The sequence below is a fragment of the Sinohyriopsis cumingii genome, chromosome 17 (assembly GCF_028554795.1).
Source record: "Sinohyriopsis cumingii isolate HCF-2022 chromosome 17, ASM2855479v2, whole genome shotgun sequence".
Classification (NCBI taxonomy): Eukaryota; Metazoa; Mollusca; class Bivalvia; order Unionida; family Unionidae; genus Sinohyriopsis; species Sinohyriopsis cumingii.
The window spans coordinates 27,332,359-27,350,828 of NC_142977.1; the positions used below are offsets into that span (position 1 = coordinate 27,332,359).

Consider the following 18,470-nt stretch of genomic DNA (forward strand, 5'->3'; position numbering starts at 1 on the left):
TTATGTGTGTTGATATATGTACTTATATGTGCTGATACTAATGTGTGTTGATTTGTGTACTGTGTGTCCATGAGTGGTCATCATGCATATGTATTGACTGATAGAATGTCAGACACTAATCTTTTGCAATCACTATCATGCTGGAGGTGTCAGTCATAAATGTCTCTCAACCCCAACCATGTTTGAGTTGTCAGTTATTAATATTTCCTAACCCCTGTCATGGTGGAGATGTCAGTTACTAATGTTTCCCAACCGTTTCCTTGGTAGAAGTGCACAAAACACACATCACTATTTTAATGTTAAACACTGATGTTTCCCATGCCCTTCTATGGTGAAGCTGCACAAAACAAGTAGACAATACATGGGGAACTTCTGGGTTCATATAATCTTCAGGAAAATGATGGAAGTTTGCTAGTACTACTGGTGATGCACAATATGATAGTCTAGGCTGGACAAAAGGCAGAGTGAATAGATCAGTTGCCCCTGGGTGTCCCACGACACATCCAGCACAGTTTCTTCATCCTTCAGAGAAATATCGTACAACTGGATTGACATTTCTTCTGCCACATCCTATAATGAATCTGTGTTTAATGTTTTTGGTGGAATGGATGCATTTTTAGGCAGAATCATTTTGAACAGGAACATACAAATTCATGTATATGGTTCTTTCAATAACCAAGGAGACGTACCTTATTTGATAGTCTATAAGTCGATACAGATTTTAAGTCTGATCAGCACATTTGACAAATTTTCCATCCTTCATCCTTGTATAAGTCAATGCTGAGTATAAGACGAGGCCAGATCAACATTTTGGATCATATTTTTCAATTTGTTCCACACAGCATCGCAAATTTTATCCTACCTGTAACTCAGTAGCCTTTCCAGTCTGGATCATTAAATGTAACTAAAAGTTTCTAATTTATTTCACAAGAAGTATTTTAAACATATTATGTACTTTTAGCTACATATAATGACACTGTCCCAAAAATTTATCGAGTTACAGATAGAATAAAACTTGTGATGCTGTGTGGAATTAAATTATAATAACTTCTGGTTTCATAAATATTAAAAGTATCACTGTATGCTGTTTCAGATTAACAGCAATAGAGAAATTGCATCATTAATACTAAAATGCATTTTCCGAAGGGGGGGGGTAAGAGAGATACAGAGAGAAGGATGCATATGTATTTCATCACATGTTTCTTTTTGCACCTCATGATCAAAATCAAATATTGTCCAATATATGAGAGAGAGAAAGTTCAGCTCTTTGTGGATTGTTTTGTTCCTTTCTTTTAACTTATTGACCCCATGTTGCTGAAGCATTTGTCAAAGAATGAAAACATTGATGCTGAAGTGCTGTCATTTCTGTCAGCAAGTTCAAAAATGTCACTGGCTGAGAAATGGGTAGCCTCATTTCTCTATTATTAGCCTCACTAATCTGATCTGATCTGCAGAATCTTGACCTCAAACAGGTGTTATCTTGGAATGACTGAGTACAACTATAGCTTATTTAATTAGTATGTAAATGCCACGTCAAAACCCTGTGATTCTTTTAATAACACTGGACAACAAATTTTTACAAAAGTCATGTTACTGAAATAAAATTAGTCAATTCTTATCAATTTTTATGTGCTGAACACGAATATGACAGTCAAATTGCAAAATTGGCTCTAGTTTTTTTGTAATCTGCAAGAAATTAATGTTTACATAACGAAATGCATTCCAATAGTAAAAGGTCAACTGTAATAGCCTACTTATAAAAAATCAAGTCATTGACTACATCTTAGATTTCTTCGCCTGTCTCTTGTACAGCTGTTCGGGAGCATCTCTGAGGAGTGTCCAGCAGTAGTCAGCCAGCATTGTAGTGGACCATTTTCCCTGGTATCTTTGTTCCATTGTTGCGATATCTTGATGAAAACGTTCGCCGTGTTCATCACTAACAATACCACAGTTGCTAGGAAAGAAATCCAAATGGGAATGAAGGAAGTGAATCTTTAGAGACATATTGCAGCCAAGTTTCTTATACTTCATCAACATGTCTTCTACTAGTTCCTTATAGTTTTCTGCCCTAACATTTCCGAGGAAGTTTGTAGAAACTAGGCGAAAAGCATTCCATGCTTGTTTCGCGTCACCTTCCAGCAAGTTGTTGAACCGGTCATCTTTGAAAAGCTCTCGAATCTGAGGACCCACAAAAACTCCCTCTTTAATCTTTGCTTCGCTGAGTCGAGGGAATTTTTCATGCAGGTATCGGAATGCTGGCAAAGTCTGGTCAATGGCTTTCACGAAGTTCTTCATCAAACCTAGTTTGATGTGAAGGGGTGGTAGCAAGATTTTCTGAGCCTCAACCAGAGCTGGGTGTTGGATATTCTTCTCTCCAATGGCTACATTCTGCCTGTGAGTCCATTCCTTCCTCATGTAGTGCATTTCCCTTGCTCGGCTATCCCACTCGCATAAGAAACACATGTATTTTGTATATCCTTGCTGCAGTCCCATTAAAAGGGCAACTACCTTCAAATCACCACAGAGGTGCCAGCTGTACTTGTTATACTCAATGGAATTCAGTAGCTGCCTTAAGTTATCGTATGTCTCTTTCATGTGGACAGCATACGCTACTGGAATAGATGGAAGAATGTTTCCATTGTGCAAAAGCACAGCCTTGAGACTCAGTTTCGAAGAGTCCACAAATAGTCTCCATTCTTGTGGGTCATGAGTGATTTTTAAAGCATTCATGAGGCCCTCAATATCGGAACAGAATATCAGATTACTTTCCTTTCTGAAGAAAGGCTCCAATTGCTGGTGGCGCTTTCGATATGCAGTAATTGTGACATCTTCTTCTAGAAGATTCCATTGTTGGAGTCTTGATCCTAGCAATTCTGCCTTGTTCTTTGATAAGTCCAAATCACGAATCAGGTCATTTAGTTCTTCCTGTGTTATTCTGTGTGGGGTTGATGATGCACCACAGTGAAAATCTGGATCACTGCATGCTGATGGACCAGGAGAAGAACAGGTCGACTCACCTTTGTCTTCGTCAGATGAATCAAGAGAATATTCTGCTGGAGGTTCTGGAATAGGAAGTCCCTCACCATGTGGAACTGGTCTCAATGCAGACGGAATGTTTGGGTAGACTATTCTCGACTTCTTTCGCTTCGTTATTCCGCCGGAAAGAGGAGGAACCAAGCAGAAGTAACAGTCATTTAGGTGGTTGCTTGGCTCTCTCCACACCATTGGGACTGCAAACGGCATTGATGACCTTTTGCAATTCAACCACTGTGAAAGCTGTGTTGTACATGTAGCACAGCATATATGCGGAGCCCAAGGCTTGTCTTGGTCACCAACCTTGCATCCGAAGTAAAGATGATATGCCTTCTTCACTTGAGAATTGATACTTTTCTTCTGGTTGGCAAATGTCACTTCCCCACAAATATAGCAAAAATTGTCCGCGGTATTAACACACTTTCGAGGCATTACTGTTCTTTATTGTACGTAAATGGATAAAATAATAAGTTTTATGTAACAGTAGCTTGAACTGTCTCGCACAACGTCTAAAATATTTTAAATGCTGAACCTATCTGATTGGGCTTTATATAGTACACTGCTTACGTCAGCTTCAGCAGCCGCCTGGCATTAGTATAATAGGCCTACACATGTATAGTACACTGCTGACGTCAACTTACTTCAGCAGCCGCATGGCATTAGTATTGCATTGCATCAGAAAATGATGCAATCAACTGTGGATGATGTGAGCATGATGGTATTATGCAATGTTACATCATTATTCCGGATGTTGCTGCAGTCCTACTGGAGAAATTTACACAGTGAAACATAGAAAATGAGGTATATGAATATCTTCAAAACGAGAGCCAATACAAATTTTTCACGGTTATATTCGTGTTCGGCACACCAAAATACTACAGATTAGGGCCTTTTCAAGTCAGTAATGATTTCACTGTTGACCAGTGTAATGGAAGTGGAAAGAAAAATTAAAAGGAATTGCTTAACTAGTGGTAGATAATGGAATATGGTACTGCACTTGAACACAAGTAAAATAGGTCATCAGGTAAGTGAACAATACAGAGTTACAATTGTGAAGACATCTGTTTGTCTGTCTATCTCTCTCTCTCTCTCTCTCTCTTAGAAGAAAATTGTGATGGAATATTTGTCATGTTTATTCTTCTTCAAATTTGTAAATTCTAATGCACATATATGTAATTAAATTTAAACAATGTACATTACTGGTGCATGTTGCTTTAGCGCAATTACATCTGTGTTAATTTTTAATACTGACAGTCTTGTAATTGTTTAAAATACTCAATGTGGGATCTTATATTTGTTCATGCACGATCTCTTCCCCAAAATGAAATATATTTACACATTAATTTTTGTATTCTTGGAGAATTATTTTCCATACGAAAAATATGATAAAACGATTCGGATGACATAATCCATATATAAGTCGAATCAGAGTCAAGACAAAGCTAATGTGTGTGTGATTTGGATTTTTAACGTAGCTTTAACAATTTTTCAGTCATATCGCTACGATGTCTGCAGTGTGGCAGTTTATAGTGCCTAGCACTGGGGCATCATGTCGCAGACATGTAGCATGATGTCCCACCCAGTCACATTATCTTGACACCAGGTTGACCAGTCCTAACACTAACCTCTTAATGCTGAGCGCCAAGCAAGGCAGCTCTTAGTATCATTTTTGTAAGTCTTTGGTATGAATCGGTCAGGGATCGAACCCATGATCTCCTGCATCTGAGGTGGATGCTCTAACCACAAGGCCACTGGAGTGGTAAGACAAAGCTAAGATTTTCTGGTCAAAAAAGTATCATCTTATAGGCCAGCAAATATGGTACCCAAATAATAAATTATGCATCAGACACCTAGAAATGTCCAGTGGCAGTCCAGTTTTGAAAAATTATCCTGTTTATTACAAAAGGTCATTTGTTAGAAAGACATTTGCTCATGTAATTGTTATTTGGTATAAAAAATTGTTCAATATTTCTTTAACTCTTGTCGCTATTTTTTCACATGCAAGAATTGAAAGGTGCAGCACATGAGTCAGAATTAAAGGCCGAAAATTGTGCATTCTTCTTCACTTTCTTTCCACTGTCAATAAAAACTAACGTATATACTCACATATAAGCCCATTTGGATATAAGCCGACCCCACCAAACTGAACAGGTATAAACACTAAAAGATGCATGACCTGCATATAAGCCGACCCACAACTCCGAGACATCTCAAGATGCACAATGTAAGTTCTAAATGCGTTTATTTAGGCAAACTTATATTTAACAAAAGTTACATGTATACATGTACTTATCTTAAGTAATTTATTTATTTTCTGTTCTGTTATTGTTTCTGCCTAATTTAGATTTGTGTATAATCTGATGAACGATGACAAGAATTTAGCAATCACGAGTTGCTGTAACACTACCTCTCCCTATTGACTTGAATATTTTTTGTTTATGCATTATTGCATTGGACATTTTATATCAGTGTACCGGTAATTCAGTTTTTTCTTTGCTTTGCAATTGTAAATACCTAACGTATTAAAATGTAATCCCAGTATGACAACACAGTGAATGACAATACAGTTCAATTTGATGCTCACAATTAGGTTACTGAACATATTTCTGTAATGGCATGACCACATGTACATTGTAGGCTTGATTGTGCAATGAATTAAGCACATCACTTGGAGTAGTATCATGGGCACCATTGCGCTAAACTTTAATGTCACAAGTTGATTGTATTGTTACAGCTGTTGGAGGGACTGAGGAAGACTTGATCAGATGTTTGGGATATCTTTGTCTTTTACTTTGCAGGTTGATTGTATTATTACAATTGCTGGATGGATTGAGGAAGACTTCATCAGATGTTTGGGATATCTTTGTCTTTTACTTTGCAGGTTGACTGTATTGTTGCAGCTTGGAGGGATTGAGAAAGACTTCATCAGATGTTTGGGATATCTTTGCCTTTTACCTTGCAGGTTGATTGTATTATTGCAGCTGCTGGAGGGATTGAGGAAAACTGCATCAAATGTTTTCTGATATCTTTGTCTTTTACTTTGCAGGTTGATTGCATTGTTACAACTGCTGGAGGGATTGAGGAAGACTTCATCAAATGTTTGGCCCATACATACCTGGGAGACTTCAGCCTGAAAGGTGCTGAGCTTAGAGAGAAGGGACTGAATAGGATAGGGAATCTGCTTGTCCCAAATGAAAACTACTGTAAATTTGAAGACTGGATTATGCCTATTTTGGACCAACTTTTGAAAGAGCAGAATGAAGAGGTACACAGAACCATTCTTCCAAATAAAAAGTTATTATAACATGGTAAATGTAATGCAGTCTTTGATCAGTCAAGCCCAAATATCTGTGGCTTTTAATAGCCCTGAAACTTTGAAGTTATTGTGACATGTGAACTCTGCATGATATGTTGCTACATTAAATGATATGGAAGTGAATGCTACAGCCAATGACATCAGAGTGAATGCTACAGTGAATGATATTGGAGTGAATGCTACAATGAATAATATTGGAGTGAATGCTACATTGAATGATATCAGAGTGAAGGCCACAGTAAACGATATCATAGTGAATGTTACAGTGAATGATATTGGAGTGAATGCTATAATTAATATCAGAGTGGATGCTATAGTGAATGGTATCAGAGTGAATGCTACAGTGAATGATATTGGAGTGAATGCTACAGCAAGTGATATCAGAGTGAATGCTACTATGAGTGACATTTGAGTTAATGCTATAGTGAAAGAAATCAGAGTGAATCTACAGTGAATGATATGAGAGTGAATGGTACTTTGAGTGACACTGGAGTGACTGATATCAGAGAGAATGATACAGTGAATGACAGAGTGAATGCTACTGTGAGTGACATTGAAGTGAATGCTACAGTGAATGACATCAGTGAATGTTACAGTGAATGATATCAGAGTGAATGCTACAGTGAATTATATTGGAGTGAATTATATCAGAGTGAAAGCTACAGTGAATGATATCAGCGAATGCTACAGTGAATGATATTGGAGTGAATGATATCAGAGTGAATGCTACAGTGATTCATATCAGAGTGAATGCTACAGTGAATGATATCAGAATGAATGCTACAGTGAATGATATTGGAATGAATGCTACAATGAATGATAATGGAGCAAATGCTACTGTGAGTGACATTGAAGTGATGCTACAGTGAATGATATCGGAATGAATCTACAGTGAATGATACTGGAGTGAATGATATCAGAGTGAATGCTACAGTGATTCATATCAGAGTGAATGCTACAGTGAATCATATCTGAGTGAATGATATCAGTGAATGTTATCAGAATGAATGCTACAGTGAATTATATTGGAGTGAATGCTACAGTGAATGATATCAGAGTGGATGCTACAGTGAATGATATTGGAGTGAATGCTACAGTGAATGATATTGGAATGAATGCTACAGTGAATGATATTGGAGTGAATGCTACTGTGAGTGACATTGGAGTGATGCTACAGTGAATGATATCGGAATAAATCTACAGTGAATGATACCGGAGTGAATGATGTCAGAGTGAATGCTACAGTGATTCATATCAGAGTGAATGTTACAGTGAATGATATCTGAGTGAATGCTACAGTGAATGATATTGGAGTGAATGCTACTGTGAGTGACATTGAAATGGATGCTACAATGAATGATATCGGAATGAATGCTTCAGTGAATGATATCAGAGTGAATGATATCAGAGTGAATGCTACAGTGAATGATATCAGAGTGAATGCTGCTATCAGTGATATTTGAGTTAATGCTTTAGTGAAAGATGTCAGAGTAAATGTACAATGAATGATATAAGAGTGAATGTTACTGTGAGTGACATTGGAGTGAATACTACAGTGAATGATATTGGAGTGAATGCTACAGTGAATGATATCAGAGTGAATGATATTGGAGTGAATGCTACAGTGATTCATATCAGAGTGAATGCTACAGTGAATGATATCGAAGTGAATGCTACAGTGAATGATATTGGAGTGAATGCTACTAAGAGTGACATTGAAGTGGATGCTACAGTGAATGATATCGAAATGAATGCTACAGTGAATGATGTCGGAGTGAATGCTACAGTGAATGATATGAGAGTGAATGCTAAAGTGAATGATATCAGAGTGAATGCTACATTGAATGATGTCAGAGTAAATGCTGCAGTGAATGATATCAGAGTGAATGCTGCTAGCATTGAGATTTGAGTAAATGCTATAGTGAAAGATGTCAGAGTAAATGTGCAATGAATGATATAAGAGTGAATGTTACTGTGAGTGACATTGGAGTGAATGCTATAGTGAATAATATCAGAGTGAATGCTACAGTGAATGATATTGGATTGAGTGCTACAGTGATTCATATCAGAGTGAATGCTACAGTTAATGCTATCAGAGTGAATGATATCAGAGTGAATGCTACTGTGAGTGACATAGGAGTGAATGCAACATTGATATCAGTAAATGCTACAGTGAATGATATCAGTGAATACTGCTATCAGTGACATTTGAGTTAATGCTATAGTGAAAGATGTCAGTAATTGTACAATGAATGATATAAGTGAATGTTAATGTGAGTGACATTGGAGTGAATGCTACAGTGAATAATATCTAGAGTGAATGATACAGTGAATGATATCAGAGTGAATGCTACAGTGATTCATATCAGTGAATGCTACAGTGAATGATATCAGAGTGAATGCTACAGTGAATGATATCAGAGCAAATGGTACTTTGAGTGATATCATAGTGAAACATATCAGAGTGAATGGTACTGTGAGTGACATTGGAGTGAACATTACAGTGAATGACATTTTCAGTGTCAGACTGTTAGATTGAGAATACCATTTATACTTGCTTATAAGTAGAGTTCAACCGTAAACTTAATAAACTGCGATCTGCCATTGCAGGTACCTGCAGATCTGGGTCTATGCAGTTGTTGGGAGAAATCAGTAGAACAAACATCATAGACCCTTGCTTGTTAGCACATTATGTGATGGCAGTCAGGGTCCATTTGCATTTGGGCTTGACTTTTTATTGAGTATATATGGTGACAGACTTGTATTTCAGAATTTGAGGGCATTCAGGGTGGTTTTATTACTGATATTATTTGAGTAACTCATGCCTGTCAACTTTTGAAAAGCCAGGTAGGGTGATTGAATGAAAAAGTAGGGAGATTGGGACATAAAATCGGGAGGTATTTTTTGCAGTATATTTTAAGCCTTGTTTTTACTAAATATTGACCGATCTTTTGGTACAATATGTGTAAAATTCTCAAAGAACATGCCATTTCTCCATGTGACATGTCTTATTTTTCTCCAAGTACCATGACCTCTTTTCATTTTCTGTTAGCTCAGGCCAAACTGTACAATAGCTAAAGGTTAGTCTAAAGCAGAGGTGGGCAAACTTTCCAGTGCAAGTGCTCATATACAAATTTACACCTTGTCGCAGGCTGCATAGTTCATTAAGTAAAATAATTAATATTTGAAATAGCAAAAACAAAAGGTTTTTCTAAATAACATCTAATTAATTTTCAGTTGTTAATATGTTGTTAATATTTGAAAACTTAAACTGAAACTTCAAAAGAAGTACATTTATTTGATAAACAGAGTAACATAAACAGAGTCAGTGCGAATAATGACTTGTTCCTAGGCCACATGAAAACCCTTGGCAGGCCGCATGCAGCCCGTGGGCCGTAGTTTGCCCATCCCTGGTCTAAAGTGAACAAGTATGAATTGCTGCATGACTATATAACAGTGAATTCTTATCATTGCAACTAACTTGTGAAAAGGACTGGCCCTCCGACATAATTTGAAGAAACCATGTTCTATTACTTAACAGTTTTCTTGTCATTAAAGTTAAATTTGCTTTATGGCAACTACATGAACTCATGTTCTTTATTGTATATTGTCCATATGTGAGGTTTTATTTATATAAGGGAGTAATGTAACATTGCTCCAAGCACTGGCATAAGGATAATTACTTTTAAGACTGTATACTTATTATACAAGGATGTATATTAAAATCCCTATGGTTGACGAATTTAGGGACCTTGATTACTACAAATATTGACACCCTCAGCTCTAAACAAGCAATTTGAGTAATTCACTCCATACTGGGTTTCTGCTTGGTATCAAACCTAGGACCTCTTTATGCAAGATAAGACAACTATCGCCTACGTGCACGTTCCAGTGCCCATACTGTAGTGGCTACTGCCACATCACCAAAAATGATGTTTTGGTAGCCATTCATATATGGTACTAGAACGTGCAGACACTCTCGAAACTTAGATATATACATTATTTGCCCCAAGAAACCTAGGCACTGGCTAGGTTAGGTTTTATTTATATAAGGGAGTAATTTAATATTGCTCCAAGCACTGTCCTAAGAATAATTACTCTTAAGAAAATATACTTATAAATATATTATTATACGAGGATGTATATTAAAATCCCAATGGTTGACAAATCTAGGCCCCTTGATTACTACAAATACTACAAGTACTTAAGTTCCAAATATTGTACTAAATGCAACCTTAGATGGTTTTAGTGTTTCAAATGATTACTAATGTTGTACAGTAAAACCTGTCTTGAAAGACCACCCCTTCTGCTAAAAAATTATGATCTCTCAAGATAGGAGGTCTCTCATTACAGGTCATAATGCTATATGACCAGTCAATCTGTGCTTTGAGGACATAGTCTCTCAAGACAGGTTTAAATGTTGTAGTAAAAGCATGAAGTATTTGGCACAGCTCTAAGGAACCACATCCAACTCTTATTGCAGAGAAAACATTTTGAGCGAAACAAAAATATTTATTTAGCTTGCCTCATGAATTCAGCCTTATGTTTAATTCAGTTTTATTTTTTAATTCAAATGAATGTATGAAACTTTCTTGGTAGGGTATACTGTGGACACCTTCCAAACTGGTTCAGCGACTTGGAAAGGAAATAGACAATCCAGAATCTGTGTACTATTGGGCATATAAGGTGAGTAATGGAATTATTACACTAAGTTTATTGTCTTTTGTTGGGTACAAAGTCTTAGGGATTTTGTGGTTGCTACAGATAACAAATTTAAACTTCCATGATTTTTTTTTCCTGACAAATATTTGAAAATGTGTATCTTTGAAAATATTTTAATTTACAATAGCTAGTGTTTCTGTAGGGAAAAAGTTACATCAGCAAAACTTGGGTGTTATCATAAATATTGCTGTTTGTTTGTCATTTGCCTTGTCACTTGTAGAGTGTATAATTTATGTTAATACACCCATATTATATTTTTAGATATGTAATACATGTAATAACACCTCATGACATCACAAATGCTGTCATGTGAAGGAAAGGTGTAATAACAAATGCCTCCAAATGTATTTCAGAGCCATTTCACATTAATATTATGGCTGTTCCATTCAATCATACCTGGTACCCAGGGAAGACAGTTTTGAAAAAAATGTATGCCAGGATATTGGATTTCGAATAGTTCATATTAAAATGTTAAGAAAATGTTAACTTGCATCTATGGGTTAGTACCACACGTCAAGAGTTCCTTCCCTTGGTCCCAGGTATGTTTCTAATGGAACAGCCTTTATGCAGTTTGTTCAAGTAAATAACTATTTTTCATTATGCAAGATATAGACTCTTATATTTTTGGTCATTTGAAATGAAGTTATTGAATCTTGTCGAACAATTTTTCTTTTTCTCACCAAGACTCACAAGTGATAGAAATTACTTGACTCATTTCATACATTTATGTGAAATGAGCAATCATATTGTATGTTTTCCAGGGGTTGACCATTATGTTCTACAGAACACTGTGTTCTGCCAATATGAATAGATTTGAGGACAGCTTACTGTGATCTAAATATTTTACAGTAATGGCATAATTACTGTGATGTAAATATTTTTCAGTAATTGCATCATTACTTTGATGTAAATATTTTACAGTCATCACATCATTACTGTGATGTAAATATTTTACAGTCATCACATCATTACTGTGATGTAAATATTTTACAGTCATCACATCATTACTGTGATGTAAATATTTTACAGTAATTGCATCATTACTTTGATGTAAATATTTTATAGTCATCACATCATTACTGTGATGTAAATATTTTACAGTCATCACATCATTACTGTGATGTAAATATTTTACAGTAATTGCATCATTACTTTGATGTAAATATTTTACAGTCATCACATCATTACTGTGATGTAAATATTTTACAGTCATCACATCATTACTTTGATGTAAATATTTTACAGTCATCACATCATTACTGTGATGTAAATATTTTTCAGTCATTGCATCATTACTGTGATGTAAATATTTTACAGTAGATTAAACAGTTACCATATACATTCACTCATACAGTTAAACTGCAGACAACATAGACCCTAATTTGCCATGACATAATATGCCATATGATCAGGGTCTATATTGTTTGTTCTGCTGATTACTCCTAATGAACTGCATAGATCCAGATCTGCTTGAACATTATGCAAAAGCAAATATGGGTGTGTGCAATTTGCTGTTGGACATGATTTATCATCAGATCTGTTCAGTATTTGATTCAGTGTTGTTCCAAAGAAAACCTTTCTCCATACCTTCATTGTCAGTGCAGTATAGCATGTTACTTGCCTTCATTATACATAGATATTTTTAGCTTTTCATTTGATTTTATTCAGCAAATTATAAGCCAGAATTGGCTGTATCAGATGAGGGTAGATGGGCACCACTGTTCATGGAATCAAAACAAATATTTTATAACCTCCACATATTCATGTGCAAAGTAAAATTTCTACATTTTCCAAAAATATTAGTATAAAAGCAAAGAACGTGTGTATTCTGGATTTTGAAAAGTACTTGTCAAGCTTAAAACGTCATTTGTGAAGTATGGTTTTATTAGTTTTGCTGGGCTCCACCATACACAAGTAGAGCTTGTGTGTTGGCTTTTCATCTGTCATCCCTTACTATAGGTTTGTTATTGTACTTCTCCCGAACTACTTGGAGAATTGCCTTAAAACTTTACACACATACTCATCTCATGACTAGTTGGTCCTAGACGACATTGGTACTCCTCAGATATCCAGTGTAGTTTTCACATTGGCCAACTTGAAAATATTCTTGTCAGTACTACTTTTGAATGGATGGTCATATTGATATGGGAAATTCAGTAAAGTACTTATTGTGATGTCTAGTAGGTCCACATAAAATAGTTCTGATCTTACTTTTAACAAGGCTGCCATGATGGCCAACTTAAAAATCTTGTTATTTTTATTTCTCTTGCATTTATGGTCAGTCGACTTTTGGTTTCACTGAAAGACTTTTTTTGATATGTTGTTGGTCCAAAATAAAAATGGTGGCAAATGGTCATATAGATATGGGTTTTTCATTGAAAAGACTTCTTTTGATATGTAGTTGGTCTTATATGAAAATGGTGATGAATGGTCATGTAGATATGGGGTTTTCACCGAAAGATTTATTGTCATATATACCAGTAGTTGTTGTTAAATGAAAATTGTGCTATGTAGACCTGGATTTTGATGGCCACGATGGTTATGCTGAAATGCATGCAGATAGTCCTACCAACATGGAGTTTTCACTAAAGGGCTTTTTATGTTGTTGGTCCTAAATAAACATGGTGCTGATCAGGCGCCAGCATGATAGCTAGCCATGGAAGATGTGAAAATCAAATGACTAGTTCTTTTAAGGGATGGTCAAATTGACATGGGTGTTTTCACTAAAACACTTCTCATTCCAATGCATGTAGTTTTTCCTAAATCAAAATGATATCACTGTGACCTCCGAGAATTCAACAAAACTTATCTGGAATAAATCATTGTGTACTTACTTTTTGTTTTGTTCACTTAAACACTTCTTATTTCTTTCAATACATAGTTGTTCCAGTATTACAACAACCTCCAGAATCGCTGCTATACACCTGATCCCAAAAATCTTTATATGGCTATTTCTTTTGACTGCATGCTTGTATTGACACAGTATTTTCACAAAAAGACTATCATGGTATGTAGATAGTTCTGAATGAAAACGGTGCCCATCTGACCTTCAACATGGAACAATAGTGACCATTAAAACAGTTTCATTATCACTACTTCCCTTGCATGAATTATGGCACTGACTTGAGATTTTAATTAGAACACTTTTGCATGATTTTTTGATTCTGAATGAATATGATGCAGATATGAACACCATCATATTTGTGTTTCTCTGAGGGTTTTTTGAAAATCAGACTTAAATGACCATCGGGTCAAGTGAAAGCCATTACTTGTGTTGTACATAGGAACATGGTGACTTGTACATGTACAAAAGATGTCCCATCAGACCATGTGTTTAGTCCATTCCAAGGAACAAGTTCATATTCAGCACTCAGACATTAAATTTAAGGTCAAAGGTCAATCAGGCTTATTAGTGAGCATGATAACACAATATAAATACATATCTGAACCCAGTTTTTGGATCATTGGAAGAATACTTGGAATGGTATAAATTCAGTCAACATTTCCAAACATTATTTCCTCCACATTTAATCAAACTTAGCATGTGGGTGTATCTTGACATTGTCTCAGACAAGTTCATTGATCATGTATCCATGGTATCAGTTTCAGGATCAAAGGTCATGATAAAGAATTTCATACTGGAGTTACAGGTAAACATATTTGATAAAACAAGAAAATATTTTTGTTACCAAATTTGATATGTTAAAATTTCTCAAGAATATCAGAGATGGTCTCAGTATTCAGCAGAAGAAACTGGCTCATCATGGATCTCTGGAAGTTCTTTTTCAACAGTAGAGCATCAGTCCCATGATTTCACTTGTATAGAAATAAAAAGTAAAACAAATTTTGTTTAGATTTGTATTAGGCATATTTTCTATCATATTCCTGAGCTTGTATCATAGAAACAATTTTCGTTTATTTATAAAAAAAATTACATAATGATAAATGTCACAAGCTTTAAAATTTGAAACTATAATATAGACCATGTTGCCGTATGAAATATAAAAAACATAGTAAACTATGTTTTTTATATTTCATACGGCAACATGGTCTATATTATAGTTTCAAATGCCATTTATCCAAGGGATAAGTACCTTGTAAAAACTACATATCTCTCGACAAAGCTACAGTTGATGAGGCTCCTTGCTAAACCATAGTAAGCAGCTGTGTAGAGCTAGCTGTTAATCACTCACTGTTTATATTAAATTCTAATAGACCACTCTCAGGGTGTGCAGTATTTGACTTAGTATATGATAACATCTGGAGTGTTAGGCTTTCTGGCTATATTGCAGTAGTATTGACTGAGAGTCTGACACCTTGGTCAGTATCACTATATAACATGTGCAGATTTAAACTGTTGTAACTTTTATTTACTTTTGTCTTATTGTTGTGAAATGTTGGCTTTGATCCAGATATTTCTCTGTAATAAAGCAATAGAAATATCGTAAAAAGATTTTTGGTTTGAAGAAAACGCTGTTTGGTAGACAATTGTCAAAGAATCATGCCTACAAATAAAATCTGGGCACTTGTTGGCCAAGTGGTCTAAAGCACTCACCTTTACTGATCACTGCCATCACACCTTGTCCAATGTAGGTTTGAGTCTTGTGCTTAGTCAATGTGAGTATGTGAGAAAGCATGCAAGTAGCTTCCCATGGGTTGTTGGTTCTTACCAGGGTTTTCCCATGTTCTACCTCCATCAGTTATACTGGCTGCAGTATGTAGCCTTTCATGTGCTGAAAAATGGTATTAAACCCATTGTTGTAATTCTGTATTATGCATGCACACTTTGTCAGGTATTTAAATATATGAATAAAATTCCTCCTAACTAAGGAAGAAATTCCCAATTATTTCTGATACTACAGTTATATCAATTTTTATTTCCATACAGAATAACATTCCAGTCTTTTGCCCAGCAATTACAGATGGTTCTCTTGGGGACATGTTGTATTTCCACTCATACAAGAATCCTGGTCTAGTTTTAGACATCATAGAGGGTAGGTATCATATTACATATGCTTTAAAAATTAATCTACACCAACAAATTTGCTCAGTCACATAAAATATTCAAGATTTTATCCTACTGTTTACCTTTTATTGATGGTTCAACTGTTACAATGAATCCTATCATTGATCTTTAAAATTTACCTGATTCCCAGGAGTACTAAATTTAGATAAACATAAGTCAATGTATTTTATAAGATGGAAAGAGTATACAATGAATTTCTTTCTTTTGATTAGATATACGCAGGATAAACAGCCAGGCAGTTTTGGCTATTAATACAGGGATGATCATACTTGGAGGTGGTTTGGTCAAACATCACACGTGTAATGCTAATCTAATGGTAAGAATGCAGTGCTTATTCTTTTCTGCACACTATAGTGTAAATCTATTCTAATGGTAAGAATGCAGTGTTTGTGCTTATCTCCACACTATAGTGTAATGCTATTCTAATGGTAAGAATGCAGTGTTTGTGCTTATCTCCACACTATAGTGTAATGCTAATCTAATGGTAAGAATTCAGTGTTTGTGTTTATCTCCACACTATAGTGTAAATCTAATTTAATGCTAAGAATGCAGTGTTTATGCTTATCTCCACACTATAGTGTAATGCTGTTCTAATGATAAGAATGCATTGTTTGTACTTATCTCCCCACCATAATGTAATGCTATTCTAATGGTAAGAATGCAGTATTTGTGCTTATCTCCACACTATAGTGTAAATCTAATCTAATGGTAAGAATGCATTGTTTGTGCTTATCTCCACACTATAGTGTAATGCTATTCTAATTCTAAGAATTCAGTGTTTGTGCTTATTTCCACACTATAGTGTAAATCTATTCTAATGGTAAGAATGCAGTGTTTGTGATTATCTCCACACTGTAGTGTAATGCTATTCTAATGGTAAGAATGCAGTGTTTGTGCTTATCTCCACACTATAGTGTAATGCTATTCTAATGGTAAGAATGCAGTGTTTGTGCTTTTTTCCACACTATAGTGTAAATCTATTGTAATGGTAAGAATGCAGTGTTTGTGCTTATTTCCACACTATAGTGTAATGCTAAGCTAATGTGAATAATTCAGTGTTTGAGCTCATCTCTATGCTCTGCTCTCTTTTATGTGAAAATTGTGATATTGTTCATCAGTCTGCCTGTCCATCTGTCTATTCATCTGTCCGTTACAACATTTTTCACTATACAGTGAAGCCCCACTAGAGCACACTTCATTATATCGTGAATTTTGGATATGACACAATTTTAACGTGGCTCCCAAAAAATTGTATATGTGTTCCTTCATTAATATTTTTTTGAAGTAGAAAGACTATCATGTAAAAAGTAAATTATCATTTTGGTGAAAAGATTGTCTATGAATTGGATATAACACATGATCATAGCATGGTTCTCAAGATTTTACAAGAATTTTACCAATTCCTTGAAGAACTGCAAACTTTTGTGCCAAAATAAACAAGAGTTTGGTTTAATAATATGCCAAGATGTCGTGCATTATTGAAGGAAATATTGTCTTCTAATTGGACCTTTCTTGATATGAATGAAGATGTTCAGAGTTTCTATTTGTGAATATTCATTTCAAATTTATCAGTAGTCGATCATTTGCCTTTTTTATCTTAACTTGGTTTTGAAAAAGTCTGCTCATTCAAAAGCTGATTTGTGTTAATCTTATTATTATTGGACTATCAACAGTAAAGCCAGTAAGACTTCTTTGTTTTCTTCAATGTATTCTGTGTACCATTTTTGCTTCACAAAAAGTAAAAAGATTCTCATCCAAGTTGATAAATTAATTAATTACAGTAATTGCTAATCATCAATGTTAATCTCACTACTGAAGTTTGTTCATCTTATGTGACAATCATTTATTTATAAAAGAAAGAAAGAAAGAATAAATTAGAAAGCCGCCAACATGCACATGTGATTTTGTGGTGTTATCCATTGTCACACAATCATTTGACCAGTGAATGCTATTCTGCATTTAAATGACCCTGTTATTCCGTAACAATTATATGTCCTGTAGTCATTCAGACAAATAGGGTTCAGAGTGTTAATTAGTGGGTTACAATAACTGAATACAGAGACATAAAGCTTTATTGTTCCAGAGAAGCTTGAAGCCCTGGGCAAGATTAATTAAGTTTGGAGTTAAACAAATGCCATTAGAATCAAGATTTAGTGTTCACAAGTCAAGCAAACAGTGTGGTGGCGTAAAACGCTCCTTATCTGAACTAATACATTAATTTACCTAACATTTTAAGGGTAAATACTAGATTATTGATGCCTGCTCAATCAACCTTCATACATATTAACTGAAACAAGTTTATGAACCGAATTCTCAGCAGTTTTTGTCATTGTCACACATGTAAAATAACCCCCACCCTCTTTCATCTCAACC

General features: G+C 35.2%; 1 protein-coding gene across 3 annotated transcripts in view; it reads left to right on the forward strand.

Moving 5' to 3' along the window:
* LOC149778301 (deoxyhypusine synthase-like) overlaps positions 1–18,470 on the forward strand; it is a 65,468-nt gene that overhangs the window by 28,469 nt on the left and 18,529 nt on the right. For all 3 annotated transcript variants that reach the window (XM_089939118.1, XM_089939119.1, XM_089939117.1), the window contains 4 exons: positions 6,080–6,298; positions 10,949–11,035; positions 15,960–16,065; positions 16,310–16,413. In XM_089939118.1, coding sequence (XP_089795244.1) covers positions 6,080–6,298; positions 10,949–11,035; positions 15,960–16,065; positions 16,310–16,413 — 516 coding nt within the window. The remainder of the gene's footprint in view (positions 1–6,079; positions 6,299–10,948; positions 11,036–15,959; positions 16,066–16,309; positions 16,414–18,470) is intronic.